The 24,479-nt window shown below is 36.7% G+C and overlaps 1 protein-coding gene across 4 annotated transcripts in view; it reads right to left on the bottom strand.

Annotated features, from left to right (window-relative positions):
• The window catches only part of LOC150104753 (structure-specific endonuclease subunit SLX4-like), a 142,409-nt gene that overhangs the window by 79,835 nt on the left and 38,095 nt on the right, over positions 1 to 24,479 (bottom strand). For all 4 annotated transcript variants that reach the window (XM_090395333.1, XM_090395335.1, XM_090395334.1 and 1 more), the window contains exon 3: positions 17,194 to 17,283. In XM_090395333.1, the coding sequence (XP_090251459.1) occupies positions 17,194 to 17,283 (90 nt within the window). The remainder of the gene's footprint in view (positions 1 to 17,193; positions 17,284 to 24,479) is intronic.

The raw sequence follows: 24,479 nt of genomic DNA, 5'->3' as shown, positions 1-24,479 counted from the left end.
ATTGCAGATGACAGACAATGATGGATATGGGGCCAAGAGTAATGACTAAGCTGGTATATATATATAGAGAGAGAGAGAACTGAGAAGTTCCTTTTTCTATATACTTATCCAGGAGCATTACGAATAAAGGGGATGTGTTACTAATTCATCCCCTTTATTATAGACTGATGCAATCTCATATATATGCAATATATATGACTGATGCAATCTCTCCTAAAATGATTGGTATTAGTGAAACATGGTCAACAGAGGATGATGTCTTGACAGGAATGGAAGTAGAAGGATATACTATTTTCTGAAAGTAGGAAGGAGAAACGGGGGGGGGACATATTGCTTATGGTGGCTGAAGACATGCACCTTCTAAGAGGGTCAGGTGGGACATAATGTGCATGGCACTGAGGGTCTATAGTGTGAATTAGAGGTTGGCATGATCAGATATATAGTTGGATGTTGCTATAGGTCAGGGAATGTTGAAAGTTTTTTCACTTCATTATGCTATAAATTATATTCTTAGTTTCATCATTTATCCAAATGTAAGCAAACAAAGTTTGTGTGTGAAGTCACTTCAAGATTGATTATTTGTATATAGAAGCTAATGACTTAAAATCAGTTGCAATTAGTTATCTTATAATACAATGCATTATAAGATAACTAATGCAAGGATGTCCAATATAGTATATGTCTGCAAGGATATATAATATGTATCCTTGCAGACATATAGTATAACCAAGTGAAAAAATTTTCAATATCTATCTCTAATCCAGAGTCCTTTCTTTTAGTGTTGCACGGTGATCAGAATTCATTTTAGAAATTATGGACTTTACAACCGTGTTATAAATAACTCTTTTAATTTCCTGACATTTTGACCTTCATATTAAGGTCATCATCTGGAGTATATACAAATATACTGGACAAGCTGAGTTACATTTCACACTGTAAGCTAAAGAAACAATGACTTGATCACTGGTTATTCTACTGGCATGACCTCTAGTGGAAAAAAAAAATAGATAAAATTACAAATTAATTAATTATTTTGAAACTACATCAAAGCTAAATTCAGAAAATCGTGCCCTGAACACTTTACATAGAATTGATTGGAAAAGCACCAGTTGTTTACATTACACCAAAACATGGTATGAATGCAAATTTAAGGAAGCCTATGAGATTCTTATTAACCACCCCAATCTGAACAATAATAATGGTCTAAAAATACCAAGCATATAGAAGGCACATATTCTACCCACGGAACCTTTCTCTCTAAGAGTTAACCATAAACAGGACTGTAGATAATCCTAAATCTAAAATAACAATTGTAATGTTAAAAATAGGGCATCATTGTTACTGTAAGAAAACTATCTATAAGAAAGAATGTTTTTCTCATGTTATCTTAAATAGAATTTAGCTTTGATACAGTTTCTAAATAACTAACTAATTTGTAATTTTATCTGTTTTTTTTTTTTTTCACTAGAGGTCATGCCAGTAGAATAACTGGTGATCAAATCATTGTTTCTTTAGCTTACTGTGTGAAATGTAGCTCAGCTTGTCCTTGTATATACTCCAGATGATGATGACCTTAATATGAAGGTCAAAATGTCAGGAAATTAAAAGAGTTGTTTATAACACGGTTGTAAAGTCCATAATTTCTAAAATGAATGCTAATCCAGAGTATTTTAGTAATAAGGTGTGCAACTCTAGCTCGTCTCCATGTGGTGCACCCTGAGTAACGCTAAAGAGCTAGAACGACCTGGCCATCCAGACTATCTTAGGATCTCCTGGATTAGTGTACATGCATATGCAAACGGTTTATTAGGTTACAGTGATAGAAACCAGGACTCATCCTGCCAAACAGAAGTGTCCTAAGCCTCAGTCCCCCTTGGACAACTGCTTAAAGTCTGCCAGCTGAATATAGAAAGTATCAGCAAGGCTAAGACTGAATGTCTTACTAGACTTTTTAATGACAAAAGAATTGATATTGCCAACATACAAAAAACCCGTGCAAGCAATGAGCTGCAACTACGAGAAAGAGGCTCCATACCGGCTTTCAATCTTATAGGAACAACATGCCATCAGAAGTATGGGATAATCACCAATGTCCGAAATTCACTTACTAAGGTCCGTTTCATTTCTGATAGCGATGTTTCAAACATATCTACCGTTATCATAGAAGTTAACGACTTAAAAATAATTAATGTCCACCAGCCACCATCTATAAGCTGGTCTGATGAAGCTTTGCCAGCCTTAATGCACCCTGATAATTATATTGGAGACTTTAATAGTCATCGTACTTAATGGGGTTATAAAGAAACTGATGCAAATGGTGCCAAGCTAGCTAAGTGGACAGATGCAAACAACATACAGCTGATTTTCAATCCCAAAGATAAGTGCACTTTTAATTCGGCTAGATGGAACAGTGGCAATCCTGACATGTTTTGTTACAACCAATCAAAGGGGCCTACCAGTGCCCACCAGCTGTCACGTCATAGGAAGATTCCCATACAGCCAACACTGTCCTATCCTTATTGAGGTGGGCCCTCAAATTCAAATTACTGAAACTTCACCAATGCCCCGTTAGAATTTTGCCAAGATAAACTGGAATAGCTTTTCATCAGTTCTAGATAAAAATGTGTGCTGGATTCCACTACAACCTTGTAACTACCAAAAATTTGTGAAAATAATAATTTCTATAGCCAAAAAACATATCCCCTAGAGGTGCTAGAAAAGAATGCATACTTGGCTGGAGCAAAAGCAGCAAAGCACTTTATAAAGACTTTCTGAATAGCAGACATGTAGATATTGCAGATGATCTTATTGAAGCTTAAATGAAGCTAGAAAGAACAAATGGATTGACACCATCGAAATGCTGAACTTTAAACATTCAAGCAGGAAGGTATGGAGCCTCCTTAAAAAGTTGGGTAGTAATTCCCATCGCTCCAAGCTAAAGCTGCTTTTAGGACCAACTGTATCGCCAATCAAAGAGTGAATCTGTCCAGGGATAAATAAAAAAGAAATCCACACTAAAATAATTAGGAAAGAATTGACCAGATTTACAGAAGGTTGTTCTGAAATGACCGATCTATCAAATCCATTTGCACTCCAGGAAGTAAAAACTGGTAAAGCACCTGGATTTGATAATATTCACCCTGAATTTTTAAAAAACCCTGGACCAAATACAATGGTATGGCTGACAAAATTTTTCTTTAATATCTTACAGAGCGGCAAATTACCAGCAGAATTTAAAAAGTCAAAGATAATAGCCATCCTAAAACCTGGAAAGTCCGCTGATAAACTTGAAAGTTATAGACCTATAGCAGGCATGGCCAACTTCATTCTATACAAAGGCCAATATATGATGAGTGGTAGCGTCACGGGCCCCACACTTTTAGACAGAACTTAAATAAACTCTGCATTTTTTCAAGGCAATAGTTATATGTTGAATTACAATATTTGTTAAATCATTTTACTACTGGGAGAACAATATAAAATACTTGATTGATTTAAATATAAGTTGTTAAATTAAATTTTATTATATATTTCTGGTTTTTTTACATGTAACACAACTTAATGAGAACACTGTGGGCATTCATGTGCAGCAACAAGTCCATCAAAGTCGATTTTCAACGATGATGATAATATTCGTAACAAATCCTGAAGGTGGTCATCAGTCAGTCGGCTTCTTTGTGACGATTTAACCACTCTCATAGTTGAGAAAGTGCATTCACATATGTATGTGCTTCCAAACATAGATGCAATTCTCAAGCTGAAATCACTCAATGCAAGATATTTTTCCCATGGTACCAGTTTCCAAAAGTCAATGCCTATCTCCACCCTTGAATGGAAAAAGGGGTCACTTTGAAGGTCATACAACTGAAGTAACTGACCAGGGGACACAAACTGAAACAATAACACTGTTAACTGTGAAACTGAGTCTCTGAAACTGATCACTGTAACCAGAGCAGAGTAAGTGACTTTCAATGATGCGTTACTCTGGAATGCATAGAAATCTACCACTCACATTACCACAACTCGACAGAGAAGCAGTAGATTTTATAAATTGAGTAATCTTTTTAAAGCAATTTTGATTCTGTGTTGAGAATATAAATTGTTTCCATCATCAGAAATAATGAATATAACTAGTATATCAATCAGAAAATCTGAGTCAAAACTAATAGCTAAATTGATAATACATATAATTTAATATAGTTTTTATCCTGCCACAGGCTGCACAAAATCACGTTACTGGCTGCATGCGGCCCACAGGCCTGCTGTAGGCCACCTATGACCTATAGCACTGCTGAAGTGTCTGTCATAAGTTATTAGAAAGACTTATTTACAATAGAATTAGTACTATTTTTATTAACACTCTCCATCATGAACAGGCTGATTTCTGGCAAGGGCACAGCTCTGAAGATCAAGTTTTGGCCCTAATGACTCATATAAACCTGATCTGGTTTCAAAAAATGCCTTAAAACTGGTGCAGTCTGTATAGACTTGATGGCCCCATATGATACTGTATGGAGGAAAGGCACGATCTACAAGCTCCTTAAAATACTGAAATGTATAAAAATGACCCATCTGATCAATGCTATTCTGTCTAATAGAACGATACAGGTAGTTATAGATGATATGAGCAAGCCAAGAACATTTAACAATGGACTCCCCCAAGGATCAGTTCTGGCCTCCCTCTTCTATTCAATTTGTACATTTCTGACTTTCCAAGGACAACGTCTAGAAAATTTGCATATGCTGATGATCTGTGCATCACATCCCAACACCAGAACTTCTATACTATAGACCACATACTAACTAGTGACCTAGAGGAGCTAAACCACTTCTTTGAGAAGTGGCAAGCACTATCAAGACTGAAACATGCTGTTTCTTTGAACAATAGCATGGCACGTGAGTGACATCTTAAGAGTGCCACTAAATGGGAACATACTACCACACAATTTTAATTCAAAGTATCTGGGCATAATCCTAGACAGAACCCTCTCTCCTTTAATAGATATTATATATATATATATATATATATATATATATATATATCTCTAATATTGCTGCCAAACTCAGAGGACTAGAAATAACAAACTTGCCGGAACAATTGGGGTGGGGGGGGGGCTTGTGCTTCCACATTAAGGGCATCTGAGCTGGGCTTGTTTACTGCTGAATACTGCTCAGCTGTCTGGCTGAACAGCGTACATGTCAAATAATTTATACTGTCCTGAATCACACAATGCATATCACTTCTGGAACAATAAAGACTACTCCATCATGTTGGCTACCAGTTCTGAGCCACATCAATTTAAGTCAAGGCACCCACCTATTATAACAGCACATGATGGCACACAGAATGGCCTGCCCAAGTCCCAATAATCTGCCAGATTATTGGGACTTGGCCTTTAACGAAAACACTTTTGTCTTTTAACCAAACAGCCCTCCATCAGGGTTTGAACTACCTCAAAAAACATGGACCTCCCTAAATAGGGTCTGAACCTGCCATGGTTTGTGCAGAACTTCCTTGTTTACTTGGGGGATAAGACCAAACTCATCTTGTGACTGTGGCAGGGATAACCAAACTATACAACATATCACATTTGACTGTCCTCACAGAGCCTATATAGGACCTGTAACTGACTTTATAACAGTTTCTACAGATGCTGTTGATTGGCTGTCGAACTTAGACATTCAATTTTAATTTTATGTTTACTTGTATATTTTTATATGTATATATGACTATAGTTCTCCCCACACTATTGTATCCTTTATTGTCTTGTATGTTTCCTTCTTTTGTGTGTGTTTGGTAGTATATGCATGTATTCTTTTTAGCCAAACGCTAAATAAATAAATAAGGTGCGACACCTTTTGGCCACTGAGACCTCAAAAAGGTCAAAACCAGTCTGGGTAGTGGCCCTTCCCATAATGCATAGCATTATACATGTCCAAAAGGATATGTGCATTGCATTATGGGATACTAAGGCAATTGATATGAAATCATTAGCCTCTATATACAAGTAGGATGAAACCAAGAATATGATTTCTTGGCATCTTTTATTCATAGGTCAGAGAATGTACAGAAAATATTCAAATTGGCTTGGTGAGTGGAAAGTAGGTAATTAATGGATGATTTCAATTATGGAAATAAAGATTGGACAGAGGAAGTAGCCTGTGGTATTAAGGAAACCCAATTTTTGAAATTCTTCATGAACAAGTTCAAGTTCAAGACATTTCAGTGTACTAGCTGCGAAATGTACGCTTTGCGGAGTGCGGTCGGAGTGTGGTTAGATGATAATAAAGGAGTGAATGTGTGTAGAAAATGTAGGGAGAATGAGAAATTGAAGAGTATTTCGGATCGTGAGTGTGATATTTTTGTCAAACTTCAGAATGAAGAAAATAGGGATATGACAAGAAACGGTGAGGTTGTATCAGAGAATTGTGAGAGTGTGAATGTAGAAAGTGTGAATGATAGTATTAACGGTTTTACTGAGAATAAAAAAGATGAGATAGACGCAATGAGTGAGATCGCATTGTTGAATGGTGCGATATAAAGGGCAAAACAGCAGCTAGAGCGTATGAGCAAAAGTCGACTGAATGAACCAGCCAATAATAAAAAGTATGACAGGAAAAATAGACGTATGAGTGTGAACATGAACAAAATGAAGGATAGAGTGCTGTATGGAGACTCGTTAGTATGAGGTGTGATAGTAGAGGATTTGACAAAATCGTACCAACCTGGTGCGACCATAAAGGATGTATCTGAGTCTATTAGAGAGCAAAAGGAAAGGGTGAAAGAAATGATTGTTGTGGCAGGTACGAATGATTTGAAAGGAGACAAAATGGAAATGATAGAAGAGTTGAATGAATTGTTTGAGGTAGCAAAAGAAAAGTGAGAGAGTTAGAATGATTAGTCTTTTGCCACGGTATGACAGTGAAATGTTTAAAAGGAGGGCCATAATTGCGAATAACTTTATGCGTGGGTTATGTATGACAAGTGGTGTGGAATTTGTGGATGTGCGGAGTGAGTTCGATGGGCGAAAGGATCTATATAAGATGGATGGCTTGCATTTGAATGGCGGTGTAAGAAGGCTTGAGAAAGTGTTGCTGAATGTGGTGGATGTGCAAATTCAAGGAAACTAGATTTATTAAGGGGGGGGGGTGTAGATATACAGTCCTTAGGGAGGCAGTTGAATGTAAGAATGAATATAATATGCCCAAGCAAATAAGGACAACAAATCTGAGTGGGATAGTTAATATAAGGCATCAAGGTAGGGTTGGGGCTAATGGGGGTCTTAAATTCATGTACACTAATGCTAGGATTCTAGTAGCAAGGCTTATACATTGGTCAGACATAACTGGTGATTAGTTTACGGAACAATATTAGTTTCTTGCTTACTTCCTCATTTGCTTTGTGTCAGTGCCTGCATGCACATACCATATCTTTCTTTATGTTCCTGAAGATGGCAATGTGACGTTGCCGAAATATAGAAGTTATTCATTAAAGTTACCTTTAATTAATATACTTTATATGCGTTGTTAATTCCGTAAACTAATCACCAGTTACTAATGCTAGGAGTATTAGGAACAAGAAGGAAGAGTTTTTGGCCATGGTTGGCACTTCCAGACCACAGGTTATTGGTATTAGTGAAACATGGCTGACTGTAGGTGATATAGCTAGTGGGATTGAATGTGATGGGTATAGTGTGTTCAGGAATGACAGGGAGAATAAAATGGGGGGGGGGGAGGAGTATTGTTGATGATAGCTGATGAGCTGCAGCCGAGGGGAATAGAAGTTGAATTGCAGGATAGAGAAAAGAGCACATTTGAGGCTATTTGGTGTGAGATTGTGGCTAGCAGAACTAAATATACAATTGGGTGCTGCTATAGACCAGGTGATGGAAAAGATAGTGGTGACAGTATGCACAAGCAAATAGAAGAAATGAGTGGAAGGAGGGTGATTATTATGGGAGATTTCAACTATGGTCGCATTGATTGGAGTGAGGAGAGGACACAGGAGGAAGGAATTGGATTTTATGTGGTTATTAAGGGATAACTATCTGCGACAGCATGTAATGGAAAATACTAGGGGTCAGAGAGTGCTTGACATAGTAATTACATCTGAGGATTTGGCTGTAACAAATATGACCACATTGCCACCAATCGGTGAGAGTGATCATAGGGTCTTGACTTGGGAGGTGGCTAAAGGTGTAGAATTTTCAATTAAGACAGGGTACATGTGGAATTATCAGGCTGGAAAGTATGACAAGCTTAGGAGTTTGATTGGTTCAGTGCCATGGCATGTACAACTGCAAGGACTAGAAGTCGATAGTGCATGGGAGGTAGTTAAGAAGTGTTTGCATGAAGCAATGGCTGGCTGTATACCTAGAGTCCGAATAATAAATCAACTAGGGGTTAAATGGATGAATAACACCATTAAGCTTGAGCTGCAAAAAAAGAAACACTTATGGAGGGAATTTAAGGAGAAAGGTGACCGGCAGGCACACGAACGGTATAAAACGCAGGCCAGAAGGGTAACGAGTGTGGTAAGAAAAGCAAAAAAGGATTATGAAAGAACATTGGCCATGCATGCTAAAGAGAATCCTAAACAGTTTTTTAGATATGTAGCAAGTAAAAGGAAAAATGTACATGGCAGAATGATTTTAAAGAATGCCGATGGTAGGGAGGTAACTGAATCAGTTGATATAGTGGAGTTACTGAGTGAGCACTTTGCAAGAATATATCATCCAGGTGGTGACATTGCAGAAATGAATGTACCAGTAGATTATACAGGAATTGTGGTGAATGAAGTGGAGGTGAATAGTCTATTGCATAACCTCAATGTCAATACATCTGTGGGATTGGATGGTATACCGGCTCGTGTTGTACGAGAAGCAGCTAAAGAATTGTCAGTACCCTTGACCATTTTGTTTGAGTCTCGGGTCTGGGTTAGTCCCGAGGGGGTGGAAAGAGGGGAAAATAGTTCCACTGCATAAAGGTGGTTCCAAGACTGCTGTTGTAAATTACTGACCGATTAGCATACCAGGAATCATTGTCAAGGTCTTAGAGAAATTAGTCAAGAAAAGAATACAGGATTGGATAGATGAAATTGGGATACTGTATGGGGGACAACATGGTTTTGTGAAGGGTAGATCATGCCTCAGTAACTTGCTCACGTTTTATAACACAGTGACGGCTGAACTGGATAGGTGTAATGGGTTTACAGTAATACTACTGGACCTTGCCAAGGCTTTTGATAGGATACCACATAGAACCCTAATCAGTAAACTGGAGCAATGGGGATAGATATAAAGTTGGTGAGATGGATGGGAGGATGGTTGAAGGAGAGATACCAGAGAGTGGTTCATTCAGGAGTGGAGTCTAAAAGACGGCTTGTGACTAGTGGAGTGCCACAGGGCTCTGTTCTTGGACCACTGCTTTTCAATTTGTTCATCAATGATATAGGAAAGGATTTGAGAGGAAGTGTTCACTTGTTTGCTGATGATGCAAAGTTGGGTAGAGCAATTATGAGTGCACAGGATGTCAAAATTTTACAGGATTATTTGGATAGTTTGGAGGACTGGGCTAGGAAAAATGGATGTCAATTTAATGTGCCAAAGTGTAAGGTTATGCACTTTGGGGTGAAAAGAATAGCAGCAGTATATCGCATTGGTGGAACCGTACTCCAGGAGATTGATGAGGCCAGGGATTTGGGAGTGTTGGTGGATAGGGAATTGAAGTTTAGGGGGCACATTCCAAAAGTGACTAAAACAGCTCACCAAATCACTTGGCTTCTGAAAAATACTTTAACATGTAGAGACAAACAAGTTGTTGTTCCTCTGTATCGAGCCTTGATAAGTCCCCATCTGGACTACTGTGCCCAGTTATGGGCATCAGGGTTTCTTCGTGATGGGAAGGAAGTGGAGAGGATCCAGAGACGAGTGACCAAGATGATTGCAGGTCTGTGGAATGAACCTTATGAGAATAGGTTGAAGATTTGTGGGTTGCAGAAATTGGTCGATAGGCGAAGGAAGGGTGATATGATTGAGACATTCAAATTACTGAAGGGTTTCTATAAGATTGATCCAGAAGATATTTTTGAAAATATGACTGGTGGTGGGAGGACTAGGGGCCATGAATGGAAGCTGGGCAAGAGCGTGGTTGACAAGGGTATTAGAGATAGGTTTTTTACTTGGAGAGTAGTGAATGAGTGGAATAAGCTTCCAGAGTCTGTTGTGGGTGCTACGACCATGAATGAGTTCAAGGCAAGGTATGATAGATACTGTGTGAATGTTGAATAGTTGTTCTTGACATGATGTTAGGGCCCCCCTCGATGAGTCTGTCGACTCCTTGGAGTTGCCCGAAACAATAATAATAATAAAAATGTGTTAGCATGTGTTGGAGGGAATTCAAGGTTCAAGAGTTTTGGATTTGATTATAGCATCAGAGAATTTGATGATGACTGAAATGTCATATTTGCCTCCTCTTGGTGAAAGACCATGTGGTATTGATCTAGGGAGAGCATAGGCATACAAAAGCTTTAGAAATCAACTTGAGGAAGCACCATGGATGGAGAAATTAGAGGGTATAGAAGTTAATAGTGCATGGACGCTAGTTAAGGACCCATTTGTTAACAGCAGTAGCAAAGTGTACACGCTTTGAAAAAAAATTTAAAAATTTAGGGGAAAAATGGATGACCACTGAGATTAAAAAAGAATTACAGATAAAAAGAGGTTATGGAAAAAGTATAGAATGAGAGTGGTGAACAGTTGCATGAGGAATACAAAGTTCAAGCAAGAAAGGTGACTAGTATAGTCAGGAAGGGAAAATCAGAATATGAGAGGAGACTAGTATTGAATTCAAGGGACAACCCTAAGGAATTTTTTGTTATGTGGCTAACAAAAGAAGGAATGATTATGGACAAATGGTCTTGCTAGATGGAAAAGGTGGTATAATGACCAAGGTGAATGATATTGTAGAGCTGTTTAATGATTACTTTATTAGAGTGTTTCATTCTGGGGATGTGAATCTTATGCCAAAGAGAATGGCGAGAGTTGACGGATTAGATATGAAGTGGATGTATTTACAATAATAAGTACTGTGGATGTCAGCAAGGCTGTGGGACTGGATGAAATGTCACCATGAGTCTTAAAAGAGTGTGCTAAAGAACTAACAGTTCCCTTGATTTGGCTATTTGGTGAAAACCTTACAACTAGAAAAGTCCCTGGAGAGTTGAAGGACAAGATAGTGCCATGCATAAGGGTGATAGAAGAATGGAGGCATAAATTATAGACTAATTTGTTATTTCTATGGTTATTAAGGTTTTAGAAAAATTGATAAGAGCTTGTATACAAAACTGGGCAGATGAAAATAACATCTGTGAAGGTTATTTTCATCTGCCCGGATTTGTTAAGGAGCATTCCTGTTTCAGTAATCTTGTTAACTTTTATGATAAAGTAACAAGAGTCAGTGAGGAGGGAAATGCATACATTGTAATTTTTTTTAGATTTTGCAAAGGCATTTTATAGACATGATAAACTGATATTTAAGCTGCAACATACGAGTTTGGATACTAAATCAGTGGAGTGGACTGACAATGGGTTGTCTGATAGATATCAAGGGGTTGTGTATGGAAGGGCAATATTGGGGAAAAGGAAATTACTAGTGGAGTTCTACAGGACTCTGTGCTGGGACCACTACTTTTCAACCTTTATATCAATGATATTGTTACTGAAATTCAAGGAGATATTCAGTTGATGTAGTGGCTCTTCAGGAGGATCTGAATAAGCTGGGGATGTGGGCAGATGAATGGGGATATCGGTTTAATGTTGCTAAATGTGAGGTTTTGAATTTTGAGAAATGCAGATGGGATACTGCATACTTTATATATAGAATTTGTTGGAGGAAGTTGAAGCATCGGAACTTAGGGTTATGGTGGATTGAAATTTAAGGACATGTTGCAAAGGTGATTAAGACAACTCAGAGGATTGCTGCAACATTAAGACAAACATTAATCAGCAGAGATAAAATGGCAGATTCCACTGTATAAGGCCTTGATCAGGCCACATCTGGACTAATCAATACTATACTGCCCTTCTACAAATTCCTTCATCTGTGCTCAAATCTGGTCGCCAGGGTTTTGAGGGGGGGAGAAGTAGAAGATACTTTGGAGAGGGTGCAGAGGTGGTTTGCAAAAATGATTTCAGGATTGTAGAATGTTAGCTACAAAGATAGATTGAAGTCATGTAATCTGCAGAGTTTGGCTGACAGAAGGTGAAGGGGTGATATGATTGACATGTTTAAGCTTTGAGGGAGTATTTACCGGATGGATACAAGAGAGATTTTTTAGATTGTGGAAAATAAGGAAGTGGAAAGAACAAGAGCCCATTCCTGGAAATTGCAGAAGTGGTGAATAAGAGGGTGAGAAGTATTTTTTTTTATGTGGAGGGTGGTGGGTGAATGTAATGCATTGCCTGAGTAAGTTGTGAATACTAAGAGTGAATGAGTTTAAGTTTCACTATAATAGATATGTCATCACCTATTAGGTCTGGCTAGGGCAACTTGTAACACCGGTGAATGTATTCATCTAAGCTCTCTGGTCAAATTTCATACGAAACTTTTATAGTTCTGTATTCAGCTTTGATGTTGGATTTAATATCCACTTAATTTTTATAAATTGTGCAATGCCGAACTGAAGCCTTTTGGCTCTCTTTATTTTAGATACGTTACATGTTGGAAAGGTTTTCTGTAAGTCTGTGGGCTTTTGTAATATATGTATACTTATTTCACATTGTGATGTAATATAATATAATTTCTTATATAATTTATGTAATTGTTAATGGCATAACCCCCCCCTCGGTGAGTCTTTGACTTCCCCGAGGGGGGGGGGCATTGATATAATAATAAATTCCCATTACAGGTCTGCTTGTAAACAATCACTACCTCCAACATAAAAAAATAAAAATAAAAAACTCAAAATAAGTTCCATTTGGAAAATAAATGTTCTTAATATTTAATACTAATTCCACCCTGACCCACTCCCTGAGAGACTTAGGGAGTACATCAGGGTGATATTAAATATCCTGACAAACAGATTTTCTTCCTTTTGCTTTTCTTGTATCAACTTCCACAGATGCTGTTTATCCCAACTGGTATCCATTATTTCTTTGTGCCAATAAAAACATATGACAATTATTCAATCCTTCTCCCCTCCCCATACAGGCCAACTATAAACTCATCAAATAAGCTTCTCCTCTTCTTTTATTCTATTTATGTTCAAATCCTGTGGGGAATGGACATAATCCCCCACAGAATTATGTCCAATAATCCTGTGGAGATTATTAGATGTGGTGATCAATATGATCAATAGCTTCCTCTCTTATCAACCTCAAGTCTATGCATAGTATTAATATAGTATAAGTTTAGAAAACTTGTGTTTGGTAATGTAAAATATATAACATATTGACTAATCATGAAAAGGCAATGTCATGAGAGGATACATAGATCTGACCTCCTCCTCCCCCCCTCCCACCACATACACACACACCCTCGACTCTCAAAGAGGATGAATATCTCTGCCCAAATATCCATACAGTGGACTCTCCCTGTAGCAAATAATGCTATTACAAACTCACTGACTCTAACAAACTACTGAAAAAATCAACCGATGCACCATAGGCACAGTGTTTTTGCTTAAGGAACTATTATAAACTATTCGTGTCGTCTTCATGAGTTTCCTATAATAAGAGTCAATTGTAGTTTGTGTCATGGTAAATAATTTGCTATAGGGAATTTTCTTTAGAACAACAACAACAACAAAAAAAAAGTCCTGATCTCTGTGGATTTGATTAGGATCTTTTTTTTTTTTGCTGTGTATTATAGGTGAAATTTGTTATTACAGTGTTTGCTATATTCAGAGTTGAATGTACATTAAAACAACAATTCATTACTGTTATTTTGGAAAATTTTTGTTTTAGGCTGACAGCTTATTGGTAGATATCAAATACTCTCCTTCCTTAGGAAAATGAACCTTCAGATCTTCAGTGAAGATCTAAAGGTTCATTTTAGAAAAATCCTTTGTATACCACTGGGATAGACCATATAAAATTAAGTGACAACCATGCACTTGTAAAAATGTCTTCATCATAAATCTGACTTTAATCTATCAATTCCTTACCATACTATATACTGCACTTCTATAAATTCCTTCATCTGGAGAATCATAAGTTTTTGAATGTAGCTTATGTGATCATTATACAGTAAGTGTGGTCCTATATAGTAAGTAGTTATACCACATAATTGTAAATGTTGTGAAGAACTCTGGCCTCACTGGTTTGCAAAAAGGGCTCACTTGTTCTTTTTTGCAAATATAGTCCAAATTTCACAATAATTCACACATTTGTTCCTGCTCAAAGCAGAATGACAAAGCACAGGGTGGCCCCAGAAGTCACAAAGTGGTTTAAACATTTAATAACTTTTTTATTTATTAATTATTTTTGTTCTTTTTTTTTGTTATAATGAAATACCGAACTCTGAGTTTTTTTTTATTAGTTATAAAAAACCGCATTGCTCTCCCCCCATACACAACTTGTTGTGTATGGGGGGAGAGCAATGTCCAGGAAAAGGAAAGTTACTAGTGGTGTGCCTCGGGAGTCTGTTTTAGGGCCATTGCTGTTTAACTTGTATATTAATGATATTGGTGAAGATTTGGATGGAGATATTCAGTTGTTTGCAGATGATGTAAAGTTGGGACGAACCATGAAGAATAGAGAAGATGTTGTGGCTTTACAAGAAGACTTGAATAAATTGAGTGGTTGGGCACGGGAATGGGAGTTCAATGTTGCAAAATGTAAGGTTTTAAAATTTGAAAAACAAAAATGAGATTCAGAATTTTATGCTTGGTGAGGATATATTGTTGGAGGTGTAGGAAATAAGAGATCTGGGGGGTGATAGTGGATAAGGATCTGAAATTTAGGGGACACATAGCCAAAATTGTGAAGACAACACAAAGGCTTCTGGACACTGACTTGTAGAAGTAGGGAGATTCTTGTTCCATTGTATAAGGCTTTGATTAGGCCACACATGGACTATTGTGCCCAGATTTGGTCACCTGGTTTTCAGATGGATGAAGAGATGTTGGAGAGGATCCAGAGGCGACTGACTAAGGTTTCTAACCTCTGGAATGTTGAGTATGAGGAAAGATTGAGAATTTCATTTCATGAAAATTAATTCAGTAAACCCAAGAATCAAATTTATCCTACAAGAAGAAGAAGATAACAACAGTCTTCCTTTTTTTTGACATTCTCATTCTACATCAACCAAATGGCAGTCTACAGTTTGCAGCATATAGAAAACCAACTCATACTTGCAAATACTTTGATTCCAACTCACATCATCACACTTGTTAGAAAGATGGTGGAGTCAAATCTCTAGTTGATAGAGCACACAAAATATGTTCAACCAAACTGTCTATTATTAAAACTATCTTTATTTCTAATGGTTGTAATACAAAAAACTATCAATAAAATAATCAATAATTATGGCCTTCATCTTAACCCACCTTGAGAAGTTTCCAGAATTTGTCTTCCATATGCTAAAGGACATTCATAAAGAATAGCAAGACTTCTCTGCCAAATTGACCTACACGTCTTCTTCTTCTTCCATCCAGTTCATAAACTAAATACCTTCCTTATCTCTACAAAAGACAAATATCTTCCTCTTTCTTATACTGGAGTTTACAGAAACCCCCTGTTCTTGTGACTTATGTTGTTATGGGCAGACTGTTTGTTCTACACAAATTTGTCTTGAAGAACATCAAGAATATATTGCACTTAAAGAGCCTAGCAAATCTGGTTTAGCAAGTCATATCTCATCTACAAAACATAGAATTCAGTGGAATAATACCAAAGTTCCACACTAAAGCTATTTTCTTACAGAAAGACTGTATAAAGAAAGCTGTGAAGCACACATTTACAATTCTAATCGTAACAAAAATGATTGCCTCAAACTTTCTGAATTTTGAGAAGTTATCCTAACTAATACTCATCATTCATGTGTTTGATAAACTATAATTAATTACTTAAATTTAAAATAATTTGTTTATTTTATTGTTTATTGTATATTTCTTAATACCTATTAATGCAGACGGAACATGCAGTCAATAGCACATATAACATCAATCATGTGCTTTCAATTTAATTGTTGTTCTCTCTTTTTGTGGTTATCTTCCTGTAGCGTATTGAAAAAGGCAAAAATTCAATAAATAAACAATTTTATGTAAGTGACTTCCATAATTATTTAGTATTATATATGTTTCAAAATTATATTTCAGTAATTCTACCAAGCTAGATGGATGAAATGTAATATAATTTGATATTTGCAATATACAATGGAATATATTTATATAATTCAGTTTTGATTTTAATTCGATAATTTTTTTTTTATTTGGGATGCGATGGAATTTAATGAAATCAGAATCTTTCTTAAAATTTATAGTCATTTCAATTTCATTTTCAATCAGACCATTTACAATGACAAATTAGGCAAAACAAAATTATACATTTACAATATATGTGCTGAAAATAGATCAGAGTTTCATAAATTTTTAACACATTTTTTTAATATTTTTTATTTACTAAAGTACAACTGTTCAATAGGGTATACTCTGAACCTTATGTCATAAACATCATGAGATCTCTCTCAAAGAAAAAGAACAAATATCAACAACTGAAAGTCCAAACAATTAAGCATTTGCTTTGTAATATATAGTTGGCCATACATCATATGCTACAGTACAGTGATTTTCAGTTTTATTCAAGACTCAATGAAGAATATTCTACCTTCCTCATAACCAGATCATTTTGATTTGCAAAATGATTTAAAATAAAAATATTAATAATTCCTATTAATAATAGGATCTTCATATTTCATGAAGATCCTATTATTAAATTTAATGAAATTTAGTGATCAGGATCTTCATTAAATTTTGCAAGTCAATGCAGTTTGTTTCACGCAGATCAATTTAATTCAAAAAATAAATAAATTGTCTACAGTTAGTTTTTCTGATTATGAATGGTGAGTCACTATACAAGAATGCTGTTATGAATAGTCTGAATGTCTGTAATCATTTCCTTGAGTGAGAGAGAGAGAGAGAAGACAGACAGGTTATTATAAGTAATGCCTAATTAAAACCAATAAGAGACTTACTTCATTATCAACAAAATCTCTCAGTTTTTCTACAGATATCTTTATACTTGCATTCTTCAGTTTTTTGTGCAACTCCTGAAGATTCAGTGGCTACAAATAAATAAATAAAAATAAAATAATTATATACACACACTGCTTGGAAAGAAGTTAATGGACACCACAGTATGAGGAATAAATAGCAATGGCACCTGCCTTAATAAGATGTAGGACCTCCTTTTGCTGCAAAGCATACAATAGCAATCGATGGGAATTTTAGACCATTCTTCTTGTAGCCATATAATGAGGTCCTGCACTGTTGTGGGGAAGACGTCACTTGATCTTAACCAACACTACAATTTATCCCACAGATTTCAAGAGTTGAGATCAGGACTCTGTGGAATCCAGTACAGTATAGTGATATTCATGTCTGCAAACCATGCAATTACAGCAACAGCCTTATGACACAGTGCACTGTCTTGCTGAAAGATAGGATCGTCAGTTCAGTAGAAATACCACAAACCAGGAGGCATTGCACTGTCTTGCTGAAGGATAGGATCGTCAGTTCAGTAGAAATACTACAAAACAGGAGGCATTGCACTGTCCAGAATGTTTTGATACCTCTCAGAGTTCAATGTTTGTGGCACCACAAACAAAAGTCTGAGGCCAAACCAAGAAAAACAGGACCATACCATCACACCACCACCTTCGAATTTCATAGTTCGGGTTATTCACTCTGGTGAGAGACATTCACCAGGAATCCACCACACCTGCACCCATCCATCTGCTTGGCAGCATGATTCATCACTCTATAACAAACTTTCTAAGCTTCCACATCCCACTGTACATGCTCTTTGCACAACTGAAGACAATGCTGTATGTTGGTTCGTGTAATGTGGGGCTTATATATTGTGATTCTACCATGGAACCCATGTCATGAGCCTCAGTTTTGAATGTTTTTGTACAGATTCATGTTCCAATCAGTGCCTTGAACTTTTCATTCAACATGTCAGCTTTTAAATGGTGGTTTTTACATATTTTCTTCATAGCACCCTACAGTTACATTCATTGAGTGTGGTGGGTCATCCACCCACTGCAGGTAGCACTTGCAGTTAACTCCCTATGCTTCCATCTCAGTATGATATCACTGATTGTCTTCCTGGGATGGACCAATTTGTCAACAATTTTCCAAACAGATAGGCCTGCAACATGGCATCCTATCACAATGCCTCTTTCAAACTCTGTCAGTTTTCTTCTTGCAGGCATTTCGCCTAACACAGTTGCACTGACTGGGGAAAATCATATTCCTCCAATGAATTTATACTGGCTACAAATAAGTGACTCATTATGTGGCATGATGCATCGCACCTTACCCATGGGGTGGGGGTGCCCATTGACTTCTTTTCAAGCAGTGGATATATATATATATATATATATATATATATTTGTTATTACAATATACACCATGCAAATCTGGTTGTTCTATGATTTAAAGTAGATATGCAAAATAAAGCATATATTTGCTAATGTGGCTGACTAAGGGGATAGCATCTCTGTTCCGCAACTAACAGACTAAGTCTGAATCCCATTATGGCTTGGATATTTGTCAATGCCATTAGGAGGCAGATGATTTTCACTGCGTGAGATCACCACCTTTTTTCTTTTTTGGAGGACTGAAGTGTCTTGAAATGTACCAAATTCGGCTTCTAAAGTAGGGCTTTTCAAGTTATCTAAGCTTCAGCCCCCTCACAATGCTAAACGTACTATATGTTTCTAACCTTTCTGGGTGGATTGACAAGAATAATATAATAATGTGTGGGTGTGCATGTGAGCACATGTGCACACATGAAAACAGTATTTTTTTTAATGTTCTGTGCATATTTTAAACATTATCAATTACAGTTATTTAACATTAACTGACCCTCCACAGATTTAGGTATTTCAGACAACTGAAATACTAAAATTTGAATAACAAGTACTATCACTTTAAAAATAAAAATAAAAAAATAAAATGCTAGCATCGGACTTGTGCTGTATGTGGAATTATGTTGTCTATAAAAACTTTCACAGTTTACACGTGTTAAAAAATATAGCATTTTTATTCAAAAACTCCAATATATTTCATATATTACATGGATATCATCAGGGAGACAGACTGGTAACTTCATCCAAAACATAAATCATAAGAATGAATCACAGAGCATGTGCCTACTAGCTCATGTCTCGGTCAAAACTGAGGTGATATGACTACATTATAAGAGTTCAAAGGAACAATTGTAAAAACTGTGTAGATAAAAAAAAAAAAAATTAATAATTTTAAAAAATATATGAACAATTAATATAAAACTCTGAGATCAGTATACAATCCGAGCTGTTAAGGTTCGGATGATTTCATAGTGTTTCACGTCTCAAAGAAAAGACGATCAAATTTTAACCTGCCAGAATGAAAAATCTTTGGTTCCAGAGAACTCTGTGCCTAATGTCAATAACATGAGAAGCAAGGACAGACCTGTCAGATTCCAAAAATGTAATATAGTCTTGATGTTCTTCGAATCCAATCAAAGCAGAACAGCCAGTCTGTCCAAAATAGCAAAGATGACATGAACAGAGTACCTGAGACATCTGGTAAAGAGAAAGGTGATAATGTATTCTTTGTAGACGGCAAGAAGGAAGGCAGTTTCAGAGCTGGCTCCTTATTCTGAGGATAATTTAAGGTAGGGTACTGAAATTCTTTTCACATCAGATTGTAGTCTGGTAGACAGTGATAATTATTAATAATTTTTTAAATGGTAGTTTCGTTGTATTCATTACACATCAGATTGCTTTTAACTTTATTCAGTTCATCTAACAAAGGGAATCAGAAGAGCAGATTGTATGAGCTCTATGTACAAGACTCTTGATAATACCTATGTTCTGCAGTGAAGTCTGGTTTCCGATTAACTGAAAATGTGACATGACGATTTTGAATTATTAAGGTATCCAAAAAGGGTAGGTGGTTATTAGATTCACATTCAATAGTGAGCTTGGTTTGGGAGTATAAGGAGTTTATTTTCTCCAAGAATTATATTGTGTTATTAATTTCTCATTATTGTTAAAAAAATGTAATCATTAAAACTTTTAGCTCAGATTACTACAAATAAACTACTAGTAAATTGTTTTTGAGGAAGCATCAACATAACAAAGTGGGCATTTCAAATTATCTAGGTTGGATATTACAAATATCCAACAACAAATATATCTCTGAATATAACATATATGTCATTTTAGTATATCAGTATAAAAAAGTATATAAATTATTTAGTATATTAAGAATTTACTGTTGAATTTAACTTTTAATAAACTGTGGCTATTACTGTGGTAATAGCCACAGTTTATTAAAAAAGAACAGCATCCCATGGAAAAAAATTGTCTCAGGTAACATTACAAATATTGTTCAAAGTGGTGGTCCAATATCTTTCTCATATAAATGCTCACAAAAATCATGTTATGGAACTTGAAATTGTTCAGGGCCATTATCTATTTTTGATGGGAAAAAAAAAAAAAAAACTAGAATTTTAGAGGAAAAATAAAGAATTACCTTTTTCATAATAAAGACTAACTGCCTGTTATAAACCACAGGATATTTTAAGAAACACACAGCAAAACACATCTTGACAGTTTTGAACAATACAGTAAGTCCTCTGTTTATGCATTTTCTATTTACATGAAGGTGAATTTATGCAACCAAATATTTAGCCATTTTCAATTTATTTGAAATTAAACTCAAAGTTTCGTGCTTCAAAACCTTCAAGAAAATCTGGTAATTGCTGAGTGACAGAAAAGCAATGACTCATTCTCTACATGATTCAGATATTATCTACCCAATATTCAGCTTCTGGTGTTAGATCTAGTGCTGAAGAAAGAGGTGCTCAGATGTCTCATTTATCTCAACATTCAGCTTCTTTGTTAACTCTAATGCTGAAAAAATTGACTTCGAAAGAGATGCTCATATGCCTCATTTATCATAACTCCATTATAATAGTATTTTATAAATTTAATTAAATGCTTACAATTGGGGACACTTAATTTTGAATTAGTATTATCAGTTGAAATTTCTCTGAAAAAAAAAAAAACCACTACATAGAACAAGAATGAAATAAATAATTTACTAACTAAATATTTGCAACCTGACATTCCACCAACTCAAGCTAGCATTATCAAAGCATTTTGAAGACACACACACACTCAGCAAAGGCTAAACTTAAAATGATATCCAGAACAAAACCATTCACATGTAGGAAGGGCAACAGTGGAATTTTAGCAGAAAAATAAAGAATTACATTTTTCAAGATAAATACTAACTTCCTGCCATAAACCACAGGATCCATTTGTAAACTCATTAAAATATCTTGAAAACTGAATTTAATTTACTCTAAAAAACACAAAGAAAAACATAGGACAGTGCACAAAAATTTAACCGTACACATAACTGGCCTTGTTCTGGAGGTCATTGTAAGCTTAGTCTTCAGTGAGTGTGTCTTCAATGTGCCTTTCATAGAGAGTAAAAGAAGTGGCAGTAGTAACAAGGACAAATGACTTGAATGGGAACAAGGAGAATGCAAGATTGAATATCAGGAGATTGTTGAGAAGGATAAGGAGATTGTTGAGAAGGATTTGGAACAAATGATTTGAGAGAGAACAAAGAGCATGTCAAAATGAATGTCAGGAGACTGCTTGGAAAGATAAAGGAGAATAGTGTGACAGGAAGGGTGGTCAGTGTGTTGCCTAGGTATGATTGTGGTGAAATGAGGCGGAGAGCAAGGATTATGAATGATATTCTGGCTGAAATGTGTGAGGAGATGGGAGTACAGTTTGTTAATGTGTGGAATGAGTTTGAGGGACGAAGTGAGCTGTATGGGAGCGATGGACTGCATTTGAGTGGTTATGGTGTGAGTCGCTTGGAGAGACTGCTGCTGGAAGGTAGAGAAGTGAATAGAGAGAATGAATCAGATCAAGAGGGGAGTGATGTGGAAGAGCAGGAGAGTAAGACAGGAGAGATTGAAGGAGTGGAAATGAATGTGGAAGTGAGTGGTATGAGTATAGATAATGAGAGAATGGGTGTGCAAGAGGAGCAGGGAAACGGGGAGGCTCAGGGTGGACAGGGATACACAGCGTGAGAAAGGTGGATGCTCCAAGAGGAGGTGAGAGAATGTGTAGGCAGGAAAGTAATGGGATGATCAGGGATCAAAAGGAAACAGATGGAATTGCAAAGGGTTCTAAAATGAAGAAGCAGAAAGGGAAATGGCCCCAGTCCAGCATGGAGAGATCACATCGAGTGAGTGGTATCAGTGGAACTAGCTGTAGATCCAGAAATGAGTTGTTGTGTTTGTATACCAATGCTAGAAGTATAAGAAACAAGGCGGATGAAATGGTTGCACTAATTGCGTCTGTGCACCCAGAGATTGTCGGAATAAGTGAGACATGGTTAGATGAGGATGACATCCTGACAGGAATAGAGATGGAAAGGTATGATGTGTTTCGTGAGGATAGAAGGGGTAAAAAGGGAGGGGGAGTGCTATTGATGATAGAGAAAGAGTTATGTCCATACAAGGTAGAGATGCAAGGGGGAAATGGGGCCAGTGGTTTTGAGGCAGTATGGTGTGAGATAGAGGTGAATAGAATCAAATACTTGGTGGGATGTTGTTATAGACCTGGTAATGTGGATGGTGGTGATAGTGAAATGTATAGTCAAATAAGCCAAGCAAATAAGAAAAGGGTGATCATTATGGGTGATTTTAATTATGGCAATATAGACTGGAATGAAGAGATAGCAACTGGAAGTAAAGAAAATGAGTTTCTTGAGTTTTTGAGGGATAACTACCTCAGACAGTATGTAACAGAGGGCACAAGAGGATTAAGGGTCTTGGATTTGGTCATCTCATCGGAGGATGTAATTATCAATGAGGTATCAAATCATCCACCAATTGGTGAAAGTGACCATGAGGTGATTACTTGGGTGGTTGCCAGCAGTGCAAGGACCCCTGTGAAAAAAGGGTATATGTGGAACTACAAGGGGGGTGATTATGAAGAGCTCAGGAGACAGCTTGCAGGTGTAGCATGGAATGAGGAGTTAGCTGGAAAAGAGATCAATGCAGCTTGGGGGATTTTCAAAAAATATTTAGTGGATGCAATGTCTAAATGTATACCACGGGTGAGAAGGTTAAATAAGTTAGGTGTGAGATGGATGAATAAAGAGATTAAGCATGCAATACAGAGAAAAAGGGCATTGTGGAGGCAGCATAAGAGAAGTGGAAGTAACCAATTTCATGAGTTCTACAAAGACCAGGCAAGGAGAGTGACTTGGTTGGTGAGAGTAGCTAAAGAGAGGTATGAACAGCAGTTAGCTAATGAAGCTAAAAAGAATCCTAGGGAGTTCTTTCGATATGTAGCCAGCAAAAGAAAGAATGATTATGGAAGGATGACATTGATTGGAGGAAATGGTATAAAGACAGCTGTTGCAGAATGTGTGGTGGAGATACTTAATGAGCAGTTCATAAAGATCTTTCAATCTTGTGAATGTGACTTCATGGAGAGATTAAGAGCAGTTGATGATGGGGAGGAGAGACTGACTGTAAGTGAGCAAGAGGTGTTTGGGGAGTTGAGTAAACTAGATGTAAATAAGGCTGTGGGACTTGATAATATATCACCACGTATTCTGAAGGAATGTGCCAGAGAGTTGACACCTGCCTTGACATATTTTTTTAATACGAGTCTTGCACTTGGTCAAGTCCCTAAAGAGTGGAAGGAGGGCAAGATTGTGCCACTTCATAAAGGAGGTGATCAAACTCAAGCATCAAACTATAGGCCTATCTGTGTGTCGGGTGTTGTGGTTAAGTTGTTGGAGAAGCTTGTGAGAGCTAGAATCCAGAGTTGGGTTGACAACAATGGTATAATCTTTGATGGACAGCATGGATTTGCTAAAGGGAGGTCGTGTTTTAGTAATCTACTTACTTATTACAATAAAGTGACTGCTTCCTTGGACAGAGGAGAAGGATACACAGTAATATACTTGGATTTCGCAAAAGCTTTTGATAGAGTGCCTCATGATAAGTTGACAGTCAAACTAGAGCAGATGGGGTTGGATATTAGATTAGTGCATTGGATTGGAGACTGGCTATCTGATAGGTATCAACAAGTTGTGTATGGGGGTGCAATATCCAGGAAAAGGAAAGTCACTAGTGGAGTGCCTCAGGGATCTGTTTTAGGGCCATTACTATTTAACTTGTATATTAATGATATTGGCGAAGATTTGGATGGAGATATTCAGTTGT

Source organism: Typopeltis vanoorti, chromosome 7, assembly GCF_054136105.1.
Source record: "Typopeltis vanoorti isolate ZY-2024b chromosome 7, IOZ_Tvanoo_1.0, whole genome shotgun sequence".
Lineage (NCBI taxonomy): Eukaryota > Metazoa > Arthropoda > Arachnida > Uropygi > Thelyphonidae > Typopeltis > Typopeltis vanoorti.
The sequence above is the reverse complement of the archived record's forward strand: the minus strand, read 5'-3'. Positions and strand labels throughout refer to the sequence as shown.